Source organism: Nerophis lumbriciformis, linkage group LG09 (genome assembly GCF_033978685.3).
Source record: "Nerophis lumbriciformis linkage group LG09, RoL_Nlum_v2.1, whole genome shotgun sequence".
Lineage (NCBI taxonomy): Eukaryota > Metazoa > Chordata > Actinopteri > Syngnathiformes > Syngnathidae > Nerophis > Nerophis lumbriciformis.
Window position 1 is genome coordinate 49,230,534 of NC_084556.2, and position 19,685 is coordinate 49,250,218.

At 42.5% G+C, this 19,685-nt stretch overlaps 1 protein-coding gene across 1 annotated transcript in view; it reads right to left on the reverse strand.

The window, feature by feature from the left end:
* Window positions 1–17,303, reverse strand: part of caln2 (calneuron 2) — a 70,915-nt gene extending 53,612 nt beyond the window's left edge. The window contains exons 1-2 of the mRNA XM_061962982.1: window positions 17,005–17,303; window positions 16,087–16,211 (exon numbers count right to left, since the gene is read on the reverse strand). Coding sequence (XP_061818966.1) covers window positions 16,087–16,204 — 118 coding nt within the window. The 5' untranslated portion in view covers window positions 16,205–16,211; window positions 17,005–17,303. The remainder of the gene's footprint in view (window positions 1–16,086; window positions 16,212–17,004) is intronic.
* Between the last annotated feature and the right edge of the window lie 2,382 nt (window positions 17,304–19,685).

Genomic DNA, 19,685 nt, shown 5'->3' on the forward strand with positions numbered 1-19,685 from the left:
CCCACCTCAACCCCGCCCACCTCAACCTCCTCATGCTCTCTCAGGGAGAGCATGTTCCAAAATTCCAAGCTGCTGTTTTGACGCATGTTAAAAAAAAATAATGCACTTTGTGACTTCAATAATAAATATGGCAGTGCCATGTTGGCATTTTTTTTCCCCATAACTTGAGTTGACTTATTTTGGAAAACCTTGTTACATTGTTTAATGCATCCAGCGGGGCATCACAACAAAATTAGGCATAATAATGTGTTAATTCCACGACTGTATATATCGGTATCGGTAATTAAGAGTTGGACAATATCGGAATATCGGCAAAAAAGCCATTATCCGACATCTCTAGTGTATACATTTTTTTGTTTTGTTTTTATTTTTGTAGCTGTATGTAGAAATAGCTGGTTGCATCAGTTCTGCTCTTTTAATGTCTTTAGTATCCTTTGATGTTTGATGTTTCCCTCTTACACACATGCTTATGTGTGCTATGGCTATGAGGTTTTTCCCCTTTGGCCTCAGTCTGGATCCCCTCTACAGGAGCAAAGGCTTAGACTTAGATCCGTCAGCGATCCTGTTCTGTCTCCCTGTAATGTTTGTCTGATCTTGGATGGGATTGTGCTGAAAATCTTAATTTCCCCTCAGGGATTAATAAATAATTTCTGATTCTGATTAATCCAAAGTCATGTTTAGAGCATCTAGTATTTTCCCACGTAGTGTGTCTTTTCATGACCTCCTTGTTTTTATCTTATGTCCACTCTTTGTTTTGTCTTAAGGGCTTCTGTTTGTCGACTCCAAGAGCTGTTTTTGGCCAGCTCCTTATCTGTTTTGAAGTAGCAGCTGCATTTCTACTAACAGTTTGAATTGAGAATGGGTATTTCGGAATTCCTGGAATTTCGGAAAAACTGTGAATTTGTACGAGAAAAAAAATGGGAGCATTTGTTGTCCGAACTAAGAGGAATGTTTTGAAAGTGGAATGGTCAAAAACAGTTGAAAAATGTGGACAGTGAAAACTTTCCACAAAGAGGTAAAAAATAGGGCATTGGAAAACCCGGAAAATTCTGGGAATACCTGGGAATTTCTTTGAAGTTGGAAAATAGTAGTTTGATTGTCCAAGGTGAGTGGAGTGTGTGGAATCGGTTCGAATCGGGTGAGAAATGTGGGAGTTGTGCATGTTTGAAAATTTCAATGGGCAAAATGTCCTGGAAAACCGGGAATTTTACAGCCGAACGCCTCAGAATCATGTAACTTAGTACTTGATACATGCTTACTGTTAGCATTCTAGCATGCTAAATTTTTAGTCTATTTTACAGCCAAACGCCTCAGAGTCATATAACTTAGTACTTGATACATGCTTACTGTTAGCATGCTATCTTTTTTTTGTGCCAATTTTGCAGCCGAACGCCTCAGACTCATATAACTTGGTACTTGATACATGCTAACATTAGTGTGCTAATATTTCTTTGCCAATTTTGCAGCCGAACGCCTTAGACTCATGTAACTTGGTATTTGATACATGCTAACATTAGCATTCTAGCATGCTAACTTTTTTTTTTTCATCCAATTTTACAGCCGAACGCCTTAGAGCAGGGGTGCTCATTACGTCGATCGCGAGCTACCGGTCGATCTCGGAGGGTGTGTCAGTCGATCACCAGCCAGGCATTAAAAAAATAGTCCTAAAAATGAGCGATCATAAATCTTCACTATGACGTCACTTTCGTCACTTGATTGACATTCACGGGACCCGAGGGTCTTCTGAGATGACGCTGGCTGCTGCCAGCTCATTAAAATTACCGACTGGAAGGCGAGAAACACTTTATTTCAACAGACTCTGGCGCCGTACCTGTTGTCAAAACTCCAAAGACCGACTGCACAGTTGCACAATAAAAGCTCTGCTTCATCCTGCCTGCGCTAACAAAATAAGAGTCTCAGAAAGCTGGCGTGCACAAGCTAGCAAGCTACGGAGTTTGCTGACAATGTATTTCTTGTCAAGTGTATACAAAGGAGTACGGAAGCTGGATAAATAAGATGCCAAAAACCAACCACTTTCATGTGGTATTGGACAGAAAGGAGGACTTTTTTTCTCCTCCATTTGAAAATGCGGACGTTATCATCACCACTGTCTGATTCCAATCAATGCAAGTCATCAGAATCAGGTAATACACCAACTTATATTCTTGTCTTCATGAAAGAAAGGAATCTATATGTGTTAAACATGCTTGTATTATCTTTAAACACCTTTAACTTATTAACAATATTAACTATATGTGTTAAACATGCTTGTATTATCTTTAAACACCTTTAACTTATTAACAATATTAACTATGTGTTAAACATGCTTGCATTATCATTAAACACCTTTAACTTGTTAACAATATTAACTATATGTGTTAAACATGATTGCATTATCTTTAAACACCTTTAACTTATTAACAATATTAACTATATGTGTTAAACATGCTTGCATTATCTTTAAACACCTTTAACTTGTTAACAATATTAACTATATGTGTTAAACATGCTTGCATTATCTTTAAACACCTTTAACTTGTTAACAATATTAACTATATGTATTAAACATACTTGTATTATCATTAAACACCTTTAATTTATTAACAATATTAACTATATGTGTTAAACATGCTTGTATTATCTTTAAACACCTTTAACTTATTAACAATATTAACTATATGTGTTAAACATGCTTGCATTATCTTTAAACACCTTTAACTTGTTAACAATATTAACTATATGTGTTAAACATGCTTGCATTATCTTTAAACACCTTTAACTTGTTAACAATATTAACTATATGTATTAAACATGCTTGTATTATCATTAAACACCTTTAATTTATTAACAATATTAACTATATGTGTTAAACATGCTTGTATTATCTTTAAACACCTTTAATGTATTAACAATATTAACTGTATGTGTTAAACATGCTTGTATTATCATTAAACACCTTTAACTTGTTAACAAAAACATATATTTCATAAATAAGTAAATATAAATTATATATATGAATGAGGTAGATCCCCACGACTTGATCAATTGAAAAGTAGCTCGCCTGCAGAAAAAGTGTGAGCACCCCTGCCTTAGAGTCTGATAACTTGGTACTTGACACATGCTAACATCAGTGTGCAAAATTTTTGTAGCCAATTTTGCAGCCGAACGCCTTAGACTCATATAACTTGGTACTTGATACATGTTAACATTAGCATGCTAGTATGCTAACTTTTTTTTTTTTTTGCCAATTTTACAGCCGAACGCCTCAAAGTCCGATAACTTGGTACTTGACACATACTAACATTAGTGTGCTAATATTTTTTGGCCAATTTTGCAGCCGAACGCCTTAGAGTCATATAACTTGGTACTTGATACATGCTAACATTAGCATTCTAGCATGCTAACTTTTTTTTTTTTTTTTTTTTGGCCAATTTTGCAGCCGAACGCTTCAGACTCATAACTTGGTACTTGACACATGCTAACATCAGTGTGCTAATATTTCTTTGCCAATTTTGCAGCCGAACGCCTTAGACTCATATAACTTGGTACTTGACACTGTCACGACTTGATCTTGGGAGTTTGCTTTTCCAGGATGCAACGGAAAGTTGGCACGGGCGAGACGGGAATTAAGGTACATTTTTTTATTGAAACACTAGAACTAACTATAAATACAAAAAAAGGATCAAACAAAAAGCGCGCACAGTGGCGGAGAATAAACTATGAACAATTAAACAAAAACATTAACTGTGGCTTGATAAACAAAAACTTACTTGGCATGGAACCGGCATGAAAAAAGAGTTAGAGGCATGAACAGAGCATAAATGTGTTGTGTCGTCAGAAACGAACAACAGAAAATGAATGAACTTAAATACTATGGACATGATTAGTGAAAGCAGGTGCGTGACTCAAAACGTGAAACAGGTGCGTGACGTGACAGGTGAAAACTAATGGTTGCTATGGTGACAAGAGTGCACAATGAGTCCAAACGTGGAACAGGTGCGTGACGTGACAGGTGAAACTAATGGTTGCTATGGTGACAAAACAAAACAAAAGTGCACAAAAAGTCCAAAATTTAAACCGAACATTACTAAAACAAAACATGATCACACAGACATGACAGAATCCCCCCTTACGGACAGATCCCAGATGTCCAAAAACAGAAAATATCAACAAGAGTCATGGGAGGGCGGGAGGGGGACATGGCGGTGGGTCGCCAGGCCACGTGTCCCCGTATCCACCGGGGCAGAGTTAGGTGGCGGCGGCGAGTGGAACGCCGCTGCAGCAGGCGAGGCGGGTGCCCAGGGAATGGCCACATTCGTGGCCGACTGGGAGGTGGGCGCACTTGGCGTGGTGGGCGACCAGGTAGCGGCCATATCCGTGGCCGACGAGGAGGCAGGCACGTCGTCATCGTGGCAGGCGTGGCTTGGCGTGGTGAGTCAGGCGGCGAAGCTCGGCGTGGCGCGTCAGGCGGCGAAGCTCGGCGTGGCGCGTCAGGCGGCGAAGCTCGGCGTGGCGCGTCAGGCGGCGAAGCTCGGCGTGGCGCGTCTTGGTCTTGGCATGGCGGGTCTTGGTCTTGGCATGGCGGGTCTTGGTCTAGGTCTTGGCATGGCGGGTCTTGGTCTAGGTCTTGGCATGGCGGGTCTTGGTCTAGGCATGGCGGGTCTTGGTCTTGGTCTTGGCATGGCGGGTCTTGGTCTTGGTCTTGGCATGGCGGGTCTTGGTCTTGGTCTTGGCATGGCGGGTCTTGGTCTTGGTCTTGGCATGGCGGGTCTTGGTCTTGGTCTTGGCATGGCGGGTCTTGGTCTTGGTCTTGGTCTTGGCATGGCGGGTCTTGGCGTCGTGAAGCTGCAACTGGCGGCACTTGGCGTCGTGAAGCTGCGACTGGCGGCACTTGGCGTCGTGAAGCTGCGACTGGCGGCACTTGGCGTCGTGGAGCTGCGACTGGCGGCACTTGGCGTCGTGGAGCTGCGACTGGCGGCACTTGGCGTCGTGGAGCTGCGACTGGCGGCACTTGGCGTCGTGGAGCTGCGACTGGCGGCACTTGGCGTCGTGGAGCTGCGACTGGCGGCACTTGGCGTCGTGGAGGGTCTTGGCGTGGAGGGTCTTGGTCTTGGGCTTGGCGTGGAGGGTCTTGGTCTTGGACTTGTTGAGCTGGTACCGGAGCTTGACGTTGTGGAGCTGGTACCGGAGCTTGGCGTCGTGGAGCTGGTACCGGAGCTTGGCGTCGTGGAGCTGGTACCGGAGCTTGGCGTCGTGGAGCTGGTACCGGAGCTTGGCGTCGTGGAGCTGGTACCGGAGCTTGGCGTCGTGGAGCTACTGGTGCAGGTGGAGGTGGTCTAGCTGGGGGTTGCGGCTTGGCATGGCGAAGCTGAGTCACCCCACCTGTACAGTTCCCAGCCGTAGCCCCCCCCTCAAGGAGCGGATACCAGACGCGCTCCCCGCGGTCTGCAACCGTTTTTAGGGGTGGGTGGAGGGAGGTCAGGAGGGGGGCAGAATCCTCCCCACTAAATTGTCCAAAAAATATTTCTTTTTCCCCCACCTGGTGTTGTGTGGGCGGAAAAAAAGAAACATTTTGTGACGGGGGCGGGGCTTGAGTCTTGGGGGGCAAGGACTGTCCCAGTGAGCGGGTCTGTGAAAAAATGTTCTGAAAGTGTCCTATTCTGGCAAAAAAGTCCTTTGGTGGTGGCTGATAGAGAAAGTTAACAGAATTTAAAAAAAAATCTTGGTCTCTGACGTCATCACCAGTGGGTGGGGTGACGTCATGACAAGGCGGCGGCGTGATGTCATCTGCGGGAAAACTTTTTTGCTGACGACATCTGTCATGACTTGGACTCTGGCTTGGTTTGTTCTCCCGTGGTGCAAATGAACTGGACTGGTCAAGGCTTGAAGGTGGGTACATGATTTATTTAAACTATCAAAAAAGGAATAAACGAAAAGCGCGCACAGTGGCGGAGAATAAACTATGAACAATTAAACAAAAACATTAACTGTGGCTTGATAAACAAAAACTTACTTGGCATGGAACCGGCATGAAAAAAGAGTTAGAGGCATGAACAGAGCATAAATGTGTTGTGTCGTCAGAAACGAACAACAGAAAATGAATGAACTTAAATACTATGGACATGATTAGTGAAAGCAGGTGCGTGACTCAAAACGTGAAACAGGTGCGTGACGTGACAGGTCAAAACTAATGGTTGCTATGGTGACAAGAGTGCACAATGAGTCCAAACGTGGAACAGGTGCGTGACGTGACAGGTGAAACTAATGGTTGCTATGGTGACAAAACAAAACAAAAGTGCACAAAAAGTCCAAAATTTAAACCGAACATTACTAAAACAAAACATGATCACACAGACATGACAGACACATGCCAACATTACTACATTAATTGAGTCAGCACCTTAATAATAATACTTAGTGATGGACAAAAGTCTTTTTCTAATGATTAATTGAGGCGCTAATTGCAGGGTAGATAGTTCCTTGGCAGGCGAGCATCCTTAGAATGTCTCCTACCTCCTTTCCTCTCATCCTTCATCCTTTTCTTGCATCGTCAAGTGAGTGCGTGGTCTCTCCAAACAAAGTAAGATTTATTTGCATGCAGCAGCGAAGAATTGTGCACGTGGAATGAAGCTGCTCCCTAATGTAACCGTCTGTGTGTGTGTGTGTGTGTGTGTGTGTGTGTTATGAAGAAGTGTGCACGCTGTGATTGATGAAACGCCTTAAAGTGGCGAGCGGAGTGGCGCTCCGACACGGGATGATTAACAGGCCGAGATGATCCTTGAAGAACCTTCACAACCTCAGTCAAGTGAGATTGGGAGGCTTCACGCGCTGCCGATACACTTACGGCGCCCTTCCCGCCGACCTTGACCCGCGGCAGCGTGGAAAAAGTTGCGACGTGCGCGAGTGTGGAGGATTAAACGACGGAGTGAGGCTCGACGACGGCGGCCGCAAGTGTAAAGAGAAACAAACGCGGGATTAGCGGCTTCCTGTGGCGGGAATAGTCTTTGTCTGCCAGGATAAATGGACGATTACGTAAGAAGGATGTCACGCTGACAAATATAACTTATTGTGTTTCTGTAGGACAGAGTGTACGGTAAACCGCTACCAATAAAGTACCGCAGTACTATCCATTAATGATGGGTTGATGAGGCGTCATGAAGCGTTTCGACTAAGGCTGAAACGACGCGTCGACGTAGTCGACGTCATCGGTTACGTAAATACGTCGACGCCGTTTTTGTGCGTCGGCGCGTCGCATATTTACGTCACTCTACTTTACTGTCATGGCGGAGCGCAAAGCAGACGATGCGAGCGAGGGGAAAAAAGCACGCCAAAAGTCGTCAAAAGTGTGGGAGTATTTCAATAAACGGCCTAATAATGTTGTTGTATGCACACTGTGTCGAGCGGAAATGGCCTATCATAGCAGCACAACGGCTATGAACGAACATTTGAAAAGAAAACCCCCGACAGCGTTCTTGCCATCACCATCAACAAGTCAATCGTCCGCGTGCGTATACGTTGTCATTATTACACAAAAACATGAATGTGTCATTTGTATCTGCGTTGTAAATTCATAAACTAAAGCACCGTTTCGCTCTGAGAGGCGCGTTTGGCGTGCCTGTTCAGTGTTTACAAAGACGCGCTCCTCTTTAACGCTGTGGAGAGGCGGCGGCGGCGGCGAGCGAGCGGCGAGGCGGGGCGCGCCGGGAGCGACGCCGCAATCGTGCCCAGGTGCGCGATCCGCGCAGTTGGAAGAGAAAAGACTGTGTAAAATTAAAAGATTGTAAACCTGGCAAAGCCGTCTGGCGTTCAGTCTGTCGGTCCTGAAAGAACCCCACGGCACAAGACGTGTCACAAACGCTAACGTTAATTAGTTGTGCAAATACCTTTTACAACATTAACAGTTACATATACTATGTACAAACAAACAATTAACTTTCACTTTAATCATACTATCATTGTTGTGTTATTAAGCAAAATAAGCAATACTTTTACTTTTGTTGAAATGTTTACACTGTACACTTTTTTGTATTGGATGTTTAGCTTTATTTTTGCACATTTTAGCAAATAAGCAATACTTTTACTTTTGTTGAAATGTTTACACTTGTTACAGAATATTTCCGTTTTGCACTTTTTTGTATTGGATGTTTATCTTTATTTTTGCACATTTTAAAGCAAAATAAGCAATACTTTTACTTTTGAAATGCTTATACTATTCCAGAATATTAAGATTTGCACTGGATGTTTACTTTTATATTTGCACATTAAAAAGCAAATAAGCTACTTTTAATTTTGTTAAATGTTAAAAGTTTTAAATGTTTACATTGTTACAGAATATTTTGTCATGTTGTTGTCAATGTTGACTGAGTGGCCATACTTTTTTTTTTGTAAATAAAAGCCATGCCTTTTGAAAAAACTGGCCTACATTTATTTTTTCCTCTTCATTTTAAATAAAAAAAAAAATCGGTAAAAGGAAAAATAATCTATAGATTAATCGAAAAAATAATCTATAGATTAACCGATTAATCGAAAAAAATAATCTATTGATTAATCGATAGAAAAATAATCGTTAGCTGCAGCCCTAGTTTCGACACATTGCAAAACTGTATTGATACTGTGTCGATACTGTGTCACTAAATACTGACATCTGCTGGACATTAAAAATCCCTACAGGCAACCTATGGACCGACTCAACTGACACTGATTTTTTGCCCTAGTACAGGGGTCACCAACCTTTTTGAAACCAAAAACTACTTCTTGGGTACTGATTAATGCGAAGGGCTACCAGTTTGATACACACTTAAATAAATAAATATATTGTCATTTGTAAGTTACACATAAGTGTGATTTAAACAAGAATAGCTAAATAAATAAATTTATATATATAAAAAAATGGGTATTTCTGGCTGTCATTCCGTCGTACATTTTTTTTTTCCTTTTACGGAAGGTTTTTTGTAGAGAATAAATGATGAAAAAAAACACTTAATTGAACGGTTTAAAAGAGGAGAAAACACGAAAAAAATGAAAATAAAATTTTGAAACATAGTTTATCTTCAATTTCGACTCTTTAAAATTCAAAATTCAAACCGACAAAAAGAAGAGAAAAACTAGCTAATTTGAATCTTTTTGAAAAAATTAAAAAAAGAATTTATGGAACATTAGTAATTTTTCCTGATTAAGATACATTTTAGAATTTTGATGACATGTTTTAAATTGGTTAAAATCCAATCTGCACTTTGTTAGAATATATAACAAATTGGACCAAGCTTTATTTCTAACAAAGACAAATCAGTATTTCTTCTCGATTTTCCAGAACAAAAATTTTAAAAGAAATTCAAAATAATTTGAAATAAGATTTAAATTTGATTCTACAGATTTTCTAGATTTGCCAGAATAATTTTTTTGAATTTTAATCATAGTAAGTTTGAAGAAATATTTCACAAATATTCTTCGTCGAAAAAACAGAAGCTAAAATATTTATTATTCTTTACAATAAAAAAATTAAAAAAATTACTTGAACATTGATTTAAATTGTCAGGAAAGAAGAGGAAGAAATTTAAAAGGTAAAAAGGCATATTTGTTTAAAAATCCTAAAATCATTTTTAAGGTTGTATTTTTTCTCTAAAATTGTATTTCTAAAAGTAATAAGAAGCAAAGTAAAAAATAAATGAATTTATTTAAACAAGTGAAGACCCATCCATCCATCCATCCATCCATTTCCTACCGCTTATTCCAAGTGAAGACCAAGTCTTTAAAATATTTTCTTGGATTTTCAAATTCTATTTGAGTTTTGTCTCTTTTAGAATTAAAAATGTCGAGCAAAGCGAGACCAGCTTGCTAGTAAATAAATAAAATTTAAAAAATAGAGGCAGCTCACTGGTAAGTGCTGCTATTTGAGCTATTTTTAGAACAGGCAAGCGGGCAACTCATCTGGTGCTTACGGGCGACCTGGTGCCCGCGGGCACCGCGTTGGTGACCCCTGCCCTAGTATATACAATAATATAAACCAAGTCATTGTATTTCATTTAGGATTATTTCATATCTTCATTTAAATAAAAATATATTTTTATCTTTTTTAGATACAGTCAATAAATAATGTGAACATGTATCATAACATGGAAATCTAAGAGAACATGTTGTGGATGATTGTGGACTGGGAATTTTTTTAATTTTATTTTTTTACACATTTTTATTAAAAAAAAAAGAAAAAAAAAAAAAAGTTTTTCCGACGTATTACATTTTAGACGATTTCTCTTCTTAGTTATTATTTCTCCGGCTGTAGAAAAGACCCGCTCACAGGACACAGAGGAGGCGTCAGTGCGACACAGTTGGCGTATCGGTCACGTGACCAAAACAGCTCATGATCGGTCACGTGACTTTCTAAAAGCGGTACGCGCACCGACACAGGGTTTTGCTCTATGAGCTCGACGCATGCGCCGATGCATCGGTGTTAAGTTAAAGTTAAAGTTAAAGTTAAAAGTTAAAGTACCGCATGCGGCTCTTTGATCAGTCTGATGCGGCTCAGCTGCATACCTGCCAACCCTCACAATTTTTCCGGGAGACTCCCGAATTTCAGTGCCTCTCCCGAAAATCTCCCAGGGCAACCATTCTCAGATTTTCACCCGTACAACGATATTGATCACACTCCTCAGCCTTCCCGGTAAGGTCTATTCAGGTGTACTGGAGAGGAGGCTACGCCGGAGAGTCGAACCTCGGATTCAGGAGGAACAGTGTGGTTTTCGTCCTGGTCGTGGAACTGTGGACCAGCTCTATACTCTCGGCAGGGTCCTTGAGGGTGCATGGGAGTTTGCCCAACCAGTCTACATGTGTTTTGTGGACTTGGAGAAGGCATTCGACCGTGTCCCTCGGGAAGTCCTGTGGGGAGTGCTCAGAGAGTATGGGGTATCGGACTGTCTGATTTTGGCGGTCCGCTCCCTGTATGATCAGTGCCAGAGCTTGGTCCGCATTGCCGGCAGTAAGTCGGACACGTTTCCAGTGAGGGTTGGACTCCGCCAAGGCTGCCCTTTGTCACCGATTCTGTTCATAACTTTTATGGACAGAATTTCTAGGCGCAGTCAAGGCGTTGAGGGGATCTGGTTTGGTGGCTACAGGATTAGGTCTCTGCTTTTTGCAGATGATGTGGTCCTGATGGCTTCATCTGGCCAGGATCTCCAGCCCTTGCTGGATCAGTTCGCAGCCGAGTGTGAAGCGACTGGGATGAGAATCAGCACCTCCAAGTCCGAGTCCATGGTTCTCGCCCGCAAAAGGGTGGAATGCCATCTTCGGGTTGGGGAGGAGACCCTGCCCCAAGTGGAGGAGTTCAAGTACCTCAGAGTCTTGTTCACGAGTGAGGGAAGAGTGGATCGTGAGATCGACAGGCGGATCGGTGCGGCGTCTTCAGTAATGCGGACGCTGTATCGATCCGTTGTGGTGAAGAAGGAGCTGAGCCGGAAGGCAAAGCTCTCAATTTACCGGTCGATCTACGTTCCCATCCTCACCTATGGTCATGAGCTTTGGGTTATGACCAAAAGGACAAGATCACGGGTACAAGCGGCCGAAATGAGTTTCCTCCGCCGGGTGGCAGGGCTCTCCCTTAGAGATAGGGTGAGAAGCTCTGTCATCCGGGGGGAGCTCAAAGTAAAGCCGCTGCTCCTCCACATCGAGAGGAGCCAGATGAGGTGGTTCGGGCATCTGGTCAGGATGCCACCCGATCGCCTCCCTCGGGAGGTGTTTAGGGCACGTCCGACCGGTAGGAGGCCACGGGGAAGACCCAGGACACGTTGGGAAGACTATGTCTCCCGGCTGGCCTGGGAACGCCTCGGGATCCCCCGGGAGGAGCTGGACGAAGTGGCTGGGGAGAGGGAAGTCTGGGCTTCCCTGCTTAGGCTGCTGCCCCCGCAACCCGACCTCGGATAAGCGGAAGAAGATGGATGGATGGACAACGATATTGAGGGCGTGCCGTGATGGCTCTGCCTTTAGCGTCCTCTATGACCTGTCGTCGCGCCCGCGTCCGCTTTTTCACCATACTAACTGCGTGGCGTCCCAGTCAAAAGTTGTATGCGGCTTCTGCATTACACAGGTAAGTGACTGCAAGGCATACTTGATCAACACTCATACAGGTCACACTGAGGGTGGCGATATAAACAACTTTAACACTGTTACAAATATGCGCCACACTGTGAACCCACACCAAACAAGAACGACAAAACACATTTCGGGAGAACATCCGCACCTTAACACAACATAAACACAACAGAACAAATACCCAGAATCCCTTGCAGCCCAAACTCTTCCGGGCTAATTATTAGTAGATTGCACAGTACAGTACATATTCTGTACAATTGACCACTAAATGGTAACACCCGAATACGTTTTTTCAACACACTCGGGGTCCACGTAAATCAATTCATGGGAGTTAAAAAACGTTTTGTTGCATGCAGAAATTTTATTTAATTTTCTCTGCAGTCATAAATGTAACCCATAAGTTTGTTTATACATAGCACAAAGCAACAAAAAAAACTTTATATGCAGTGTTATTTCATTTTAAATTTCAAAAGAGTTTTGTGGCTCCCATTGATTTCTTTAACTTGTAAAACGGGTCAAAATGGCTCTATGAGTGGCAAAGGTTGCCGACCCCTGTCCTAGCCCCTTCCTGCTCCGTCACTGATAAGAATATAATGGCAAATTTCCCTACACTTTCTCACGGCTCCCCCCCCTGGCAGTGCTACGCTCGTAAGCAGTCGTGCTGGCTTTAAATCTGTCTGGAAATTATGCAAATTAAAGTTTTCATTAGAGACGTCCGATAAGTGCTTTAAAATGTAATATCGGTTTTAAAAAAAAGTAAAATGTATGACTTTTTAAAACGCCGCTGTGTACACGGACGTAGGGAGAAGTACAGAGCGGCAATAAACCTTAAAGGCACTGCCTTTGCGTGCCGGCCGAATCACAAAATATCTACGGCTTTTCACACACACAAGTTGTCAGAATAATTGTTTCTAAATTATCACAAAAGCTTTGTATTACATTGAGTTCCTGGCAGGGAGCTGTCTTTGGGGCCTACCAGGAGGAAGGCTCGTAAAACTCCACTGTGACTTCAAAGCGGACAGATGGCAGGATCTGCCCAATTTCCAGACGAACTCTTTTTGAAGTATTTTACGAATCCCTTTTGAACTATTTTACGACCTCTTCTTTTGAACTGTTCGGTAACCAAAGGCAACGCTGTTTACGACCCACTTCCCTTTGGAAGCAGCTGTCGTCAGGTGGGTGGGAGGAAGTCAAATAAAGAAGGAGGAGTGCAATCTTTTGGCAGAGCGTGCTGAGATACTGTACAAGGGTACTGTGTGTCCAGACGTGTCTCCTCAATTGAGTCCGAATTGTCAGGGGCGGTATGGCGTAGTGGGTAGAGCGGCTGTGCCAGAAACCTGAGGGTTGCAGGTTCGCTCCCCGCCTCTTACCATGCAAAATCACTGCCGTTGTGTCCTTGGGCAGGACACTTCACCCTTGCTCACACCGGTGAATGAATGAGTTGTAAAAATGAATGATGGGTTCTCACTTCTCTGTGAAGCGCTTTGAGTGCCTAGAAAAGCGCTATATAAATCTAATCCATTATTATTATTTGCCTCTTGTCTTGTTTTAATAGATGTCATCAGTGTTTGAACCTGACACAAGTGAATGCAAGGCATACTTGGTCAACAGCCATACAGGTCACACTGAGGGTGGCCGTATAAACGACTTTAATTAACACTGTTACAAATATGCGCCACAGTGTGAACCCACACCAAACAAGAACGACAGACACATTTCGGGAGAACATCCGCACCGTAACACAACATAAACACAACAGAACAAATACCCAGAAGCCCTTGCAGCACTAACTCTTCCGGGACGCTACAATATACACCCCCCGCTACCCCCCCACCTCAACCTCCTCATGCTCTCTCAGGGAGAGCATGTCCCAAATTCCAAGCTGCTGTTTTTTGGGGCATGCTAAAAAAAATAATGCACTTTGTGACTTCAATAATAAAGCTTTTTTTTTTTCCATAACTTGAGTTGATTTATTTTGGAAAACCTTGTTACATTGTTTAATGCAGTATTTTTCAACCTTTTTTGAGCCAAAGCACATTTTTTTCATTGAAAAAATACGAAGGCACACCACCAGCAGAAACGTTAAAAAATGAAAATCCACCAGGTTGTCTTTTTTTTTTTTTTAGTTTGTTGTTTTCTGTGTGTGGTGCTTTAGTTCCTGTCTTGCGCTGTTATTTTGGTGGCCTTTCCTGTTTTGTTGGTGTTTTCCTGTAGCAGCTTCACGTCTTCCTTTGAGTGCTATTGGCAAACAAGACTATTTCGGTTGTGCGGACGCTTTCCTTCTTTGTGGGGGACATTGTTGATTGTCATGTCGTGTACGGACACACACGCTGTAAGTCTTTGCTGTCGTCCAGCATTCTGTTTTTGTTTACTTTGTAGCCAGTTGAGTTTTACTCACGTTTTGCATAGCCATCCCTATGCTTCGGTGCCTTTTCCTACAAGACTTGCCTTTTGTTCATTTTTGTTTTAAGCATTACGTACCTTTTTACCTGTGCTCTGCGTATTGGGATCACGACAAACCATCCTCGACGCGTTCCGACTTCCACAAAGCTATTAACCACCTACTGGAGTACTACATGGTTACCCTGCCAAGCACTATACGGCACAGACACTAGACAACGGCACATTATTATAATTATTGATTTGCAAAAGATATTTTTTGGACCAATTAGGTGAAGTTGCATAATTTCCCACGGCGCACCAGACAATATCTCACGGCACAGTGGTTGAAAAACACTGGTTTAATGCATCCAACCAAAATTAGGCATAATAATGTGTTAATTTCACGACTGTATATATCGGTATCGGTTGATATCGGAATCGGTAATTAAGAGTTGGACAATATCGGAATATCGGCAAAAAAGCCATTATCGGACAACTCTAATTTCCATTATGTTAAATTTGGTGTTTTACACACAATTTAACCATTTTTTCCCCCCCAATACAGCTTAAGAGTGCCCCAAATTAACAACGTTTTGTCATGATCTGTGGTCTCGATCATGTTTTGTTTGGTTATGTTCTGTTAGTTTTTGGACTCCACTAGTTCCTGTTTGTGTGCACTCTTGTTTGTTTTGGTTTCCATGGCTACTCATTAGTTTCACCTGCCTTATGCACGCACCTGTTCTAATCATGATATTATTATTTAAGCCTGTCTTTGCCAAGTTAGTCGGCTGGCGACATTACTCTGCGATAGTTTTCATGCCATTGCTCTGTTTTGACTTTTCATGCCCACAGTAAGTGTTAGTTTGTTTTATGTCCATAGTTTACGTCAAAGTGTTAGTTTTGTTCCCTTGCGCCAAGTTCGCGCCTTTTGGTTTTGCACTTCGTTGAGTTATAGTCAAGATTAAACCATGTTTTTTTTACCTTCAAGCCATGTCCGGTCTAGTCCGTTTGCATCACGGGAGAACAAATCCACATCCGTTTTGAGATAAGAGCTGTGTTTGGGTTAATTGTTATGTTATGAAGACAATTTTACAGCCTCAGACTCGTATACTCAGTGGCCTTGTGGTTAGAGTGTCCGCCCTGAGATGGGTAGGTCGTGAGTTCAAACCCCGGCCGAGTCATGCCAAAGACTATAAAAACGGGAGCCATTACCTCCCTGCTTGGCACTCAGCATCAAGGGTTGGAATTGGGGGTTAAATCACCACCGCTGTTGCTCACTGCTCCCCTCACCTCCCAGGAGGGTAATCAAGGGTGATGGGTCAAAATGCAAAGAATAATTTTGCCACACCTAGTGTGTGTGTGACTATCATTGGTACTTTAACTTTTGAACTTGAAGTGTGTTAATGCAGACACATATGTCATCTGTCAGCACTCATACTGTAGAAAGTGAAAGTGAAAGTGAAAGTAAGGACGTCCTCATCGTCAGTACACTCACGCCACTTTCCCCAGCAGGTGGACATGTCTGACGTGGCCATGCCACCATCGATCAATAACGTTAACCGGTGACAACGAGCAGGAAGAACACGAAGAAGAAGAGGAAGAAGAAGAAGAAGAAGAACTGACCTCCAAGCTCCTCTGTGGAGATGCTGGTGAGCTGGAAGGCTTCAGAACCTTCTGCCAGTGAGCTGCTCAAGAAGTTGTCTGGATACAGGAGACCTGCACGCACGTGATGGAAGGGCATCTTCCTCCTGACACACACACACACACACACACACACACACACATACACACACACACACACACACACACACACACACACACACACACAGACACGCGCACGCACGCACGCACGCACGCACGCACGCACGCACGCACGCACGCACGCACAGACAGACAGACAGACAGACAGACAGACAGACAGACAGACAGACAGACAGACAGACAGACAGACAGACAGACACACACACACACACACACACAGACACGCGCACGCACGCACGCACGCACGCACGCACGCACGCACGCACGCACGCACGCACGCACGCACGCACGCACGCACGCACGCACGCACAGACAGACAGACAGACAGACAGACAGACAGACAGACAGACAGACAGACACACACACACACACACACACACACACACACACACACACACAGACACGCGCATGCACGCACGCACGCACGCACGCACGCACGCACGCACGCACGCACGCACGCACGCACGCACGCACGCACGCACGCACAGACAGACAGACAGACAGACAGACAGACAGACAGACAGACAGACACACACACACACACACACACACACACACACACACACACACACACACACACACACACACACACACACAAAGTGGTTAGAGAGCAGACGTAGACAAGACTTGTAAACAATCATCATCTTTGCAGTCCAAACAGCAGAAACAACCACAACGTATCACAGCAGGCATCCTGACGTTGATACACACTCCCACTGTAACACTTCCCCTTGCTCTCCTTCTTTACATCCTTTCTTCTTCCTCTTCGTTTTTACATACTTTCTTCTACCTCTTCTTCTTTACATCCTTTCTTCTTCCTCTTCTTCTTTACATCATTTCTTTGCTTTTTACATCCTTTCTTCTTCCTCTCCTTCTTTACACCCTGTCCTCCTTTCTTTGCTTTTTACATCCTTTCTTCCTTCCTCTTCATGTCCTTTTCACCGTCCTCTTCCCCTTCTTCTTTCTCTGCTTTTTAAATCCTTTCCTTGCTCTCCTTCTTTACATCCTTTCTTCTTCCTCTTCTTCTTTACATCCTTTCTTCTTCATATTCTTCTTTACATCCTTTCCTCCTTTCTTTGCTTTTTACATCCTTTCTTCCTTCCTCTTCATGTCCTTTTCACCATCCCCTTCCCCGTAATTCTTTCTCTGCTTTTTAAATCCTTTCCTTGCTCTCCTTCTTTACATCTTTTCTTCTTCCTCTTCTTCTTTATAGCCTTTCTTCTTCATATTCTTCTTTACATCCTTTCCTCCTTTCTTTGCTTTTTACATCCTTTCTTCCTTCCTCTTCATGTCCTTTTCACCATCCCCTTCCCCGTAATTCTTTCTCTGCTTTTTAAATCCTTTCCTTGCTCTCCTTCTTCTTATCCTATACCCCTTTCCTTCTTAACATCCTTTACTCTTCTTCATTACATCCCTTCCTCCTTCTTGCTTTACTTTGTTACATGTATCCTTCACATCATTTCCTCTCCTTCTTTACATCATTTTCTCCTTCTTTTTTCTCTCTTTTTTACATATTTTTCTCCTTTTTTCGCTCTTATGGGTCCTTTTTTTATTCTTTCTCCCCTTCTTTACATCTTTTCCCCCTTCTTCTTTCTATTTGATCATTTTTTCTCTTTCTAATGTATTCTTATTTTCTCTCTCCTTTAAATCATTACACCTTCCTTCTCTTTTTATATCCTTTTTCTCTTTTCTCCTTCACTCATACTTTTCTTGTTATGTTTATCTCCTTTGTTATATAATTTCTCCTTCTTTATATCCTTTTCTCCATCCTTTTAATCTCCTTTCTAAACTTTTCTCTTCCCTGTTCTTTTTACATCATTTCCCCTCCTCATCCTCTTCTTTACAGCCTTTCTCCCTCATCTTCTGCTTTACATTCTTTCTTCACATTGTTATATCCTTCCTTTCCTTCTTTACACTCTTTCTTCACATTGTTGTATCCTTCCTTTCACCCGCCTTTTCATTTCCTTCTTTACATTATTTTTTCCTCTCTTTCTTTACACTCTTTCATTACATACACCCCCTCTCCCGCCTTTACCTTTCCTTCTTTACACTCTTTCTTCATCCCCTTCTTTTCTCTCTTTTTTTCACATTTTTGTATCCTTCCTTTCACCTTTTCTCCCACCCTTTCCTTTTCTTTTTTACATTCTTTCTTCATTTCCTTTTTTACACTCTTTCTTCACATTGTCGTATCCCTACTCTTTCTTTACACCCTTTCTCCTGCCTTTCCTCTCCTTCTTTACACTCTTTCTCCCTCCTTTTCCTCTCCTTCTTTACACTCTTTATTTACATTGTTGTATCCTTCCTCTCCTTCCTTACACCCTTTCTCCCGCCTTTACTTTCCTTCATTACACTCCTTCATCCCTTTCTTTTCTCTCTTTCTTCACATTGTTGTATCTTTCCCTCAACCCTTTCTCCCGCTTTTACCTTTCCTTCTTTACACTCTTTCTTCACATTGTTGTATCCTTCCTCTCTTTCTTTACACCCTTTCTCCTGCCTTTCCTCTCCTTCTTTACACTCTTTCTTCCTCCCCTTCTTTACACCCTTTCTCCCCCTTTTTCCTCTCCTTCTTTGCACTCTTTCTTTACATTGTTGTATCCTTCCTCTCCTTCTTTACACACTTTCTCTCGCCTTTACTTTTCCGTCTTTACATCCTTTCTCCCACCTTTTCCTCTCCTTATTTACACTTTTCCTTTCCTTCTTTACACGCTTTCTTCACATTGTTGTATCCTTCCTTCCCTTCTTTACACCCTTTCTTCCTCCTTTTCCTTTCCTTCTCTACACTCTTTCTCCACATTGTTGTAGCTTTCCTCTCCTTTTTGACAGCCTTTATTCCTCCCCTTCTTTACACTTTCCTTCCTCCTTTTCTTTTCCTTCTTTACACTCTTTCTTTACATTGTTGTATCCTTCCTTACACCCTTTCTCACGCCTTTACATTTCCTTCTTTACACTCTTTCTTTACATTGTTGTATCCTTCCTTACACCCTTTCTCACGCCTTTACATTTCCTTCTTTACACTCTTTCTTTACATTGTTGTATACTTCCTCTCTTTCTTTACACCCTTTCTCCTGCATTTCCTCTCCTTCTTTACACTCTTCCTTCCTCCCCTTCTTTATACCCTTTCTCCCTCCTTTTCCTCTCCTTCTTTACACTCTTTCTTCACATTGTTGTATCCTTCCTCTCTTTCTTTACACTCGTTCTCCTGCCTTTCCTCTCCTTCTTTACACTCTTTTTTTTCACATTGTTGTATCCTTTCTCCCCTTCTTTACACTCTTTCTTTCTCCTTTTCCTTTCCTTCTTTACACTCTTTCTTCCTCCCCTTCTTTACACTTTTCTTCCTCTTTTTCCTTTCCTCTTTTACACTCTTTCTTTACATTGTTGTATCCTTCCTTATACCCTTTCTCCCATCTTTTCCTTTCCTTCTTTACACTCTTCATCCTCTTTTTTTCTCTCTTTCCTCACAT